Here is a 10,000-nt window from a genome sequence, read left to right as displayed (position 1 = left end):
CTATGATTTCCGTTTTCTACGGGCGGAGAGCTAATCTATAGGTAATAACTTTCATAACTTTACATCCAGGAAATTGATGATGATCCATCGCATCACTTAATACATATAAGAACTTGAATATAGGTAAGTGACTGATTGAGAGAGAGAGAGAGAGAGAGAGAGAGAGAGAGAGAGAGAGAGAGAGAGAGAGATAGAGAGAGAGAGAGAGAGAGAGAGAGAGAGAGAGAGAAAGAAAGAGAAAGAGAAAGAGAAAGAAAGAGAGAAAGAGAGAAAGGAGAGAAAGAGAGAGAGAGAGAGAGAGAGAGAGAGAGAGAGAAAGAAAGAAAGAGATGGGGTGAGGGAAGAGTGAGAGGAAGAGAGAGAGAGAGAGGGAGAGAGAGAGGTAGAGAGAGAGAGAGAGAGAGAGAGAGAGAGAGAGAGAGAGAGAGAGAGAGAGAGAGAGAGAGGGGGGGGTGGAGGAAGGGAAGAGGAGAGAGGAAGAGAGGAAGAGAGGAAGAGAGAGGTAGAGAGAGGAAGAGAGAGAGAGAGAGAGAGACGAGAGAGAGAGAGAGAGAGAGAGAGAGAGAGAGAGAGAGAAAGAAGAAGACAGAGAGAAAGAGAGTAGACGATTGAGAGAGAGGAAGATGAGAAGAGAGAGAGAGAATGAGAGAGAGAGAGAGAGAGAGAGAGAGAGAGAGAGAGAGAGAGAGAGAGAGAGAGAGAGACAGAGAGAAAGAGGACGATTGAGTGAGTGGAAGATGGAGTGAGTGAGGAACCGAGTGAATGAGCGAATGAGTAAGGAAATGAGAGCAAGAGTGCGAGAGAACACGGACGAAAACTTTCTTGGCCATTATCCTAATATTAATGAGAAAAGTGAAGCTCTCCTCCAGTAATCCTTAATCAAGGATCGGCCAGTGTCATTATGCCGATATTCCAGGGACCCTTTATTAGGGCTCTGATGAAAAGAAGAGAAGAAGCGCAGTGGATAATGATGAAGAGGAAGAGGGCGATAAAGATGGAAATGGTGATGAAGATGAGGATAAAGACAGAAATGAAGATGAAGATGGAAATGGTGATGAAGATGAAGATATGGATGGAAATGAAGATAAAGAAAAAGATGAAGTCATGATGAAAATGAAGATGGTGACGAAGATAAAACTAAAATCGGAGATGGAGATGGATATAAAGCTGATGATGATGCTCATGACGATGATGACAACGATGATTGTAATAAAGGTAATGGTGAGTGATGATGATGATGATTCATGATAGTGATTGGTGATGATGATGGTAATGACGATGAGGTTATGGTGATAATAGCGATAATGTGACATGATAATGGCGACGACGATAAAAAAAAATATGGTGCTGACGATTTCTAATGATAATCCCGATGACTATGACGGCGACGGCGATGACGAACACAGTGTTCACAACAACAACAAAACAACCACAACACCAAAACAACGCAATACAACATAGAAAAAAACAAAGAACAGCAACAACAAACACAATCCCCACCACACCAACAAAGAACAAGAACGACAACATAACAACCACAATGCCAAAACGACACAAACAACACATTACCAAAACAAAGAACAGCAACAACAAACGCAATCCCCACCACACCAACCAAGAACAAGAACGACAACAAAACAACCACAACGCCAAAACGACACAATACCAAAACAAAGAACAGCAACAACAAACGCAATCCCCACCACACCAACAAAGAACAAAAACGAGAACAAAAAAAAGACCCCCCCCCCACACTAACCGACAATCGCCCTTCCCGAAACAAAATTGGCAGAAGCCCCGATCCCGCCCGCCGCCGCCGACTCCCGTGCAACGAGATCCCCCAAATGCGATTACAGACGAGGGAGGTGGGGAGGGGTGGGAGGAAGGGGACGGAGGGGAACGTGGGAGAGGGGGAGGTGGGGAGGGGTGGGAGGAAGGGGACGGAGGGGAAAGTGGGAGAGGGGGAGGTGGGGAGGGGTGGGAGGAAGGGGACGGAGGAGGGGAACGTGTGGAGAGGGGGAGGTGGGGAGGGGTGGGAGGAGGAGAGAAGGGGACGGAGGGGGAAAGTGGGAGAGGGGGAGGTGGGGAGGGGTGGGAGGAAGGGGACGGAGGGGAAAGTGGGAGAGGGGGAGGTGGGGAGGGGTGGGAGGAAGGGGACGGAGAGGAAAGGGAGATGGGGAGGAGTGGGAAGGGTGGGGGGGAAGAGGGAAGAGAGGAAGGGGGAAGGGGGAGAGAGAGGGGAAAGGGGGGACGCAGAGTGAAATTGGGCGAGAGAGAGAGAGAGAGAAAGAGAGGGAGGAAGAGGGGAGGGGAAAGTGGGGGAGAAGGGGAGAGGGAAAGGGGAAGCGGGCCGGAGGGGAAAGTGGGAGAGAGGAGAGGGGAAGGGGAAGCGGGACGGAGGGGAAAGAGGGGGAAGGGAGGCAGGCGGAGAGGGAAGAGAACGGAGGAAGTAGGGAAAGAGTGGGGAGGAAGAAGTAGGAATGGGAAGTAAAAGGGAGGAGAGGGGAGGGGAAGGAGAAGTAGGGAGAGACGGGGAAGGGGAAGCGGGGGGACAGTGTGTAGGGAGTCGGGATAATTGAAGGAAACAGTAGGAGGGAGGGAGGGGAAGAGAGGTAATAGAGAGGGAAGAGAGGAAGGAGGAGAGGGAGGGGGGAGGGGGAGGGTAAGGATCGAGCAGTCTAATTACGGACGTTTTAGTCAGGCATGATGGAAGGTGGGGGGAGGGGGGGTGGGAGGGGGGAGGTTCAGGGGGAGAGGAGAGGCTGTGGGAAGAGGAAAGGGAAGGAGACATGGGGAGGAAAGGAGACTGAGGAAAGGGATGAGAGGTGGAGTTGGCGAGAGAGGAGCATGGGGGGAAGGATGAGAAGTGGTGGAAAAAAGGAAGCGAAGGAGAGAGAAAATATGAAGTGGAGGAAAATAAGGAATAAAAGAACAGAAAAGAAAAAAAAATGAAGGAGGGAGTGAGAAGGAAAGGTGGAGGGAGGGACAGAGTAGAAATAAGAGTGGTAGCCTAGAGGGGAAAAATGGGAGAAAGAGGAAGCAAGGCAGAGGGGGAAAAGGAAAAGAAAATACGAAAGAGGGGAAAGGAAAAAGAGAAAGTACGGAATAGGGGAAAGGGGAGAAAGAGGCAGAACGGAAGAGAGAAGCAAGAGAAAGAGGCAGAACGGAAGAGGGGGGAAAGGAGAAAGAGGAAGAAGAAACAGAGGAAGACGAGGAGACGAAAGGCAAGGAAGCAGCGGGACAGACCAGCACCTACCTCAGCACAGGCAGAGGGGAAGAGGAAGCTCCCGGCCGTCACGGTGGCACTCTGAAGCTGGCACTTGCTTACTCCCGAGACATGCGAGACAAAAAAGATCGAGTTTTTCTTCTGACACAGAGAGCCTACACACACACTTTAGGGAGCGACGACGAACACGAACTAAACGATACGGAATACAGCGCTTTTTTTTCTCGCTACATTTAAGCGTGTTTTGGAGTCGCAGGGTTCTAACATATACAAAATATATAGATACGTATACAGATTTCGGAAGGCACAGCCATATTCATAATATTTTCTCTATATAATAAAACGTTTTCTTCCTTTCTACTTTTCCGAAGTCAAAACCATATAAAAATACACATCTATCTGGTGTGATATATACATACATATATTAACGTTAACTGTTTCCACAGACATGTGATTAGTTTAACAAGACCGTTCGTCTGAGTATTGCCGTCCTTAGAGCGTCGATTCAAGAGCTCTGGAGAGGAAGTGATTAGCACACTTGGCAAGTCGATACCGAGATGTGTTGTCTGCATGTGATTGTGAGGTGCCGCAGTGAGGTCCTTGAGAGGAGGTCTCAGCTGATGTCCTTGCTGTGACCGACTGCTAGGCCGCGCGGGGGCAGCATCGAAGGTGAGAGGGCAAGAGGGAGCAGTCGTGAGGCAGGGCGCCGGACTAGGGGGTGAGGGGAGACAGTAGCCGGGCCATCTGGTCCTCCAGCGAGGTCTGGGAGCGCAGTGAGCGGCGCAGCGAGTGGGTGGCGAAGACATAGGCGTTGGGAGAGAGGATGCTCTTGACCCACTCCACCCCCTGGCTGCTGACCTTGGTGCCGCCCAGGTCCATGTGCACCAAGGTGCTGCTCAGGGGGTTCAGGTGCTCGGCGTCGGCCGGCACCAGCAAGGAGTTCTCAATCGTGGCCGGCGCCAGCGGCCGGTACCGCGCCTGCTGCCGGCTGAGGGAGCTCCTGAGGTTGCGCCAGCGGGAGAACAGGCGCCTCCACAGCGAGCGCGTGTAGGCGTGCCGCCGCAGGAGGAGGCGCCGCATGCCGTCGTCGGTGACGCCCCTGGAGCCCCGCACGCACAGCGTCGTCAGGCCGTGGCACGCCGCCCCCACCACCGCCAGGGCGTTGTCGTCCGCCGCCTCGGGGAGGCTGAGCACGGTGAGGGCGGGCATGGCGGCGATGGCGTTGATGAGCGGCTCCCGGGACAGCGGGTGGCAGCTGTACGTAAGGACGGTGAGGCGGCTGCCCAGCAGTTCCAGCAGGAGCAGCAGCGGGTCGTGGTCCAGCGGCGCCCAGTGGTACTCGAGGGGGAGCCAGCGGGGCCTCTTGCTCATGACCTGCACCACAACCGCCGTCAGCATGGAGGAGCTGAGCACCCGCAGGTAGGCCGCCAAGCCCTTCATCGCCCGCAGGCCGAGCGGCGTGACCACGGCCTCCTCCACCATCCCCGCCAGCACCAGCACGGCCCGCCCCTCCAGCGTCGCCTCCTCCACCTCGTTCACGCCCAGGCCGCAGCAGAACAAGTCCTCGGCCTCGCTCAGGCTCCCGCTGGAGGAGACGCTGCGTTGCCTGTTCGCCAGCATCTCGAGGCAGAGAGGACGCACAAGACCGTCACCCGCGAATCCACCTAAGAAGCCATTCCACAACAGGCCTCGCCCTCTGACGCAAGTCCTGCTGCACCACAGCCCCGTCGCGCAATGCCCCTCGCTAGCGCATTCCACCAGGGAGACCGGATGCAATCAACTTCTTGCCGCTGTCAGCCCCGCTCCTTAAGCACCTCTGCGCTGCCACCACGGATTATCCCAAACGACAACCGTTACGAGACGTCCTCTTCTTCCCTCGCAATTCTTCTTGCGCTGAATGTCATTCCTTCTCGACGTCACTCCTCGAGGAAGTCAATACACATTTTTAACATTTTTTAAAAAACTCTCACATCAAAATCCCTGAAAATAGAACATCTGAATAACCCCCGCCCTCCGCGACTTTCGAGGGCACTGCACCGACGAACGGCAAACACTTTTCCGAAGTCGCAAAAGTCTCGAGACAACGGCGAAAAAGAAACGCATCCGGAGAACGAGCACATTCAGAGCACGCACGAAAAGAATGTCTTCAGAGCCACCCAATCAATATCGGTCTGGGAAAAGAGGTGTGCCACTAACAAACACGGCTCGTAAATGGGCGAAGGCAAAGCAGACATGACTGGCCACGGCATCTGACAAGAAGGCCTATAAAGAGGGAGAGGAAAAGGGAGAGTGGGAGAAGGAGAAAGAGAGGGAGATGGTGGAGAAAGAGGGAGAGGGATGGCGAAGGAGATGGAGAGCGAGAGAGGTGGAGAAAGAGAGGAAAAGGGAGAGGAGACGTAGAGAGGGAGAAGGAGGGGGAGGGGGAAGAGGGATGGCGAAGGAGAGTGAAAATAAACAAGAACGTAAATAAAAATTAAAACAAAATTAAATCAAATCAACAATTTACATGCCAATACTACCGACGACAAGAATCAAGACAACGACCCTCCCCCCCCCAAAAAAAAAAAATAATAATAATAGAGAGAGAGAGAAAAAAAAAAATAGAGCGCCACCCCTTTTCTTAGACGGGAGGCAAGCGCGACTCACATCTCCGTATACCTGCCAGCTCACACTTGTTTACCTGCCGCTCTGTCAACAATCTCGTTCGCCTCCGCCCCCCACCCCCCTTCATCGCTCATCTCCTCGACGGCGGATCATTCCCAGAATACCTTCCCTGCGTTCGACAGCCGAAACGGGGCATGTTCGGATGAGCGTGGGACGGGATGTCAATACGCTGACATTGTGTCTGTATTCTTGTCATTTTTCCACTGTTTCTTGTGTTTCTTCGTTTGTTTCGTTCGTTCGTTCGTTCGTTCGTTCTTTCGATCTTTCTTTCGTTCTTTCTCTTTCTCTTTCTTTCTCCTTCTCCTCCTCCTCCAATTAGCTTACCCCACCTCCATTTCCTCCTTACCCATTTTCTTCCCCTCTTCACATCTATTATCTCATCATTTTCTCCCATGTTCCCCCCTCCTCCTTCCATTGCTCCGCTCCCCCTTCCCCGCCCTCGCTCTAAGCCTCCGCTGCTATTTCCAGAAAACATCCACTTCTCTCGTTCCTGCCATCTCTCAGCATCATTTTCCCCTCTCCCTCTCCTTTCTTCTCTTTCCCATTTTTTTTTCTTTCACCTTCGCCTTCCGCTGCCCCTGCCCTCTCCCTTTGTCCTGTTTATCTTTCTCTTCTCCTTCTCCTTCTCTCGCCCTTACTTTCCTCCTTCCTCTTCTCCCAGCTCGCCTTGCGCCTTGTATACTGCCATGTTGGCGTATCCCTTTGCCCCTTCCCCTCTCTCCCTCTCCCCCTCCTCCTTTTCCCTATTCTTCCCTTAAGCTTCTTCCTACCTTAACTCTTCTCCTCCTCCCAACTTTCCCCTTCCCCCTCCCTCTGCCTTTTCCCTCTCCTCCCTCTCTTCCCTTCTCATCCCCCTATCTTTTCCCTTTCTTTACTCTTCCCCCCACCCTCTCCTCATTCCCCTCCCCCTACTCTTCCCCTTCCCCCTCCCCTTACTCTTCTCCCTCCCTCCTCTCTACCTTCCCCCTACTCCCCTCCCTCTACTATTCCCTTCCCTTTCCCCTTTCCCTACTCTTCCCTTGCCCCTTACCTCCCAATTCCCCGTCCCCACTCTTCTAAACCCCTCTTCCTCCCCCTGCTCCTTCCCTTCCCTTCCTGCATTCCCTCCTCCTGCCTCTTTCCTCCTCCTGCCCCTCATCCCCCTTGCCCTTCGTCCTGCCCACCCCTGCTCTTCTCCCACTCCCCCCCTCCTGCCCTCCTCTTCCTCCCACTTCCTTCCTCCCCTGCCCTTCCTCCCTTCCCCTCCCCCCGCCCTTCGCTTCACTCCCTTCCCACGTGCCAGCCGATCCCTCTTCCTCCCCCTCCTCCTCCTCCCCCTGCCCCTTCCCACCCCTGCCCCTCCTCCCCCTCACTCCTCCTCCTGCCCCTCCTCCCCCCGCCCTTCGCTTCACTCCCTTCCACGTGCCAGCCTCGGGGGAGACTCGCGGTTCCGGCCTCCCTCACCTGCGAGACTCCGGGCATGTGCGAAGTAAACTGTTTACGCGTCCCCCTGCTGCGACCTTGATGGGTGCCTTCGCCTCTCCCTCCCCTTGCCCTTCCCCCTTCTCCCTTTTTTTTTTTAATCTGTTTTCTCTCCTGTTGGTTTTGGTTTTTGTTGTTGCCTGGTTGAGAGTTGTGGCTGGGTGTCGGCTTGGTTGTTGGTTGGCGTTGTTGCTCTTGTTACAGTTGCCTTTTTTTGTTTGTTTGTTTGTTATTGTTGTTGTTTCGTCAAACAGTGCTTTCAAATTAATTTCCTCCTAATCCTTCGCTCGCCATCCTTCACACCCTCACCTTACTTTATTTCCTCCCTCCCCATAATCCCCCCTTCTCCCCCCCCCCTCCACTGTCCTAGACCTGCCGTAATAGATCTATGTTATTACTGCTACTGCTACTATTATTAGTAACAAATAACAGTATTATGAGATCCTTTAGAAAAAGAGCAAGCACCAACGAGTAATGTAAAAAAAACGATAAATAGTTAAATAGGTAAACACATAATGAATTACAATAATATGCACGAGTTCATGTTGATTTTTCCATATCAAATCATATCTCAAATAATTTCTCTCCTTCCCTCCTCCCCCTCATTCCCTTCCTCTTCCCTCCCTCCCTTTCTCCTCTCTCCCTCTCTACCTATTCCCTTCCTCCTACCCTCTCTTCCTCCTCCCTGCCTTCCCCCCTCCCTTCCCCCCCTTCCCCCCCTTCACTCATCAAATGTCAAGTAATCTTCAGCGACCGAAAAGATGAACTTATTTCCTCCTCCCTCTTTTCCTTATTTCTTCACTCCCTTCCCCTCCCTCCTTCCCTCCTCCCTTCCTTCCTTCCTCCTTCGCTCCCTCCCTCCTCCCTTCCTCCCTCCCTCCCTCCTCCCTCCCTCCCTTCCCTCCCTCCCTCCTCACCCTCCCCTTCCTTCCCTCTTCAAATGTCAAGTGATCCTCTGCGACCGAAAAGATAAACACAAACTAATCGGGTTTCCTGGCAAGCGAACCTCACATTTTAAGGTCTGAAAGCTCAGAGCCATTCTCGCTTCTCTTTCTCCTTTTCATTTTCCTCCACCTATATTTCCACCACCACCTCCTATTCCATCTCCACCGCCACCTCCTCCTCCTCTCTCACCTCCATCTGCTCCCTACACCTCCTCTTCCACCTCTCCACCTCCACCTCTCACCTCCACCTCCACCTGCACCTCCACTACCACCTCCACCTCCACCTCCACCTCCACCTCCACCTCCTCCTCCACTTCCACTTCCACCTCCACCTCCGCGGCCACCAGAGCCAATCTGGAACGCACTAATCAAAAGCACCACATCCCGGTAAAGAGTGACCATTCTTCATATCACATAACAAGGGACAAAGCAGCAAGCAAGCAAGCAGAATAGCAAGCGTCCTATCACCGCATGGGCAGACACACACCCACATTCACAGACAGACTCCAACACACACACACGATCGCCGACAACCACAGGTGCGTAGACTCCGCGCAATCACAGACACACGCCAACACATGACACAAATGCATTCACAGATACACAGCGCGAGCACAATTAAGGGACACAGTGCATCCACAGGCATTCACAAACACAGAACAACCATAGATATTCAGACATGACGCAACCATAGATATTCACAGACACAGAACCATAGATATTCAGACACGGCGCAACCAGAGATATTCACAGACACAGCGCAAACATTCACAGACACAGAACAACCATAGATATTCAGACACGGCGCAACCAGAGATATTCACAGACGCAGCGCAAACATTCACAGACACAAAACATCCATAGATATTCAGACACAGCGCAATCACAGACATTCACAGACACAACGCAACTACAGACCCTCACAGACAGGCACACATCCCTTGAAGCCACAGCCACAACTGAGCACGCGGTTGTTGTTGCTGCAACGAAGCTGTGAGGGTTGCAAGGCGAGGTTGTGAGGAATCTGAGGCTGTGTTGAGAGGGTTGTGAGGCAAGGCTGTGAGGACTGTGATGCAAGGGTATGAGGATCGTAAGGCAAGGCTGTGAGGCTTGTGAGGCGAGATTATAAAGGTGAGGTGAGGTCTGCGAGAGTTCTTGGGTGAGGTTGTGAGGGTCCTGAGGCAAGGCTGTGAGGGTTGTGAGCCGAGGTTGTGAGGGCTGCGAAGTGAGAACATGCACGGCGAGACTCTGAGGGCTGTGAGGCGACGCTGCGAGTGCACCGCTGTGAGGGTTTGTGTGAGCGTGAGGCTTTGAGGCCATGGCTATGAGGAGAGGGTGAGGGGAAGCCGCCAGGTGAACATGACACACGCATGTCAGATGCCCCCCGAGCGCCTGGTACCTATAGTGATCCCATTTGCATACAAAGAGCCATATCCTTTGCCAGACCCTCCTCCGCACTCCCCTCCCCCCCCTCACCCTCGAGCTATATCACTGCTTTGCCTTTGCAAGCTTGGTGATACACACGTTGCAAAAATACCGGAATGATATTAGGAACATCATATGGAAGAGAGAGAAAGAGGGAGAGGGAGAGGGAGAGGGAGAGGGAGAGGGAGAGGGAGAGGGAGAGGGAAAGGGAAAGGGAAAGGGGGAGGGAGAGGGAGGAGGAGAGAGGAGGAGAGGGAAGGGAAGGAGGGTAGGGGGAGGA

The 10,000-nt window shown here is 52.9% G+C and overlaps 2 protein-coding genes across 3 annotated transcripts in view; both read right to left on the bottom strand.

Moving 5' to 3' along the window:
- LOC113825586 (protein phosphatase PTC7 homolog) overlaps positions 1–10,000 on the bottom strand; it is a 175,938-nt gene that overhangs the window by 30,822 nt on the left and 135,116 nt on the right. The gene's annotated exons all lie outside the window — the stretch shown is intronic.
- The window catches only part of LOC138864002 (uncharacterized), an 18,654-nt gene continuing 11,915 nt past the window's right edge, over positions 3,262–10,000 (bottom strand). For both annotated transcript variants that reach the window (XM_070129556.1, XM_070129557.1), the window contains exon 2: positions 3,262–5,206. In XM_070129556.1, coding sequence (XP_069985657.1) covers positions 3,938–4,846 — 909 coding nt within the window. In that variant the 5' untranslated portion in view covers positions 4,847–5,206 and the 3' untranslated portion in view covers positions 3,262–3,937. The remainder of the gene's footprint in view (positions 5,207–10,000) is intronic.

The sequence above is a fragment of the Penaeus vannamei genome, chromosome 14 (genome assembly GCF_042767895.1).
Source record: "Penaeus vannamei isolate JL-2024 chromosome 14, ASM4276789v1, whole genome shotgun sequence".
NCBI classification, from domain to species: Eukaryota; Metazoa; Arthropoda; class Malacostraca; order Decapoda; family Penaeidae; genus Penaeus; species Penaeus vannamei.
This window is presented reverse-complemented; position numbering and strand designations above follow the sequence as displayed.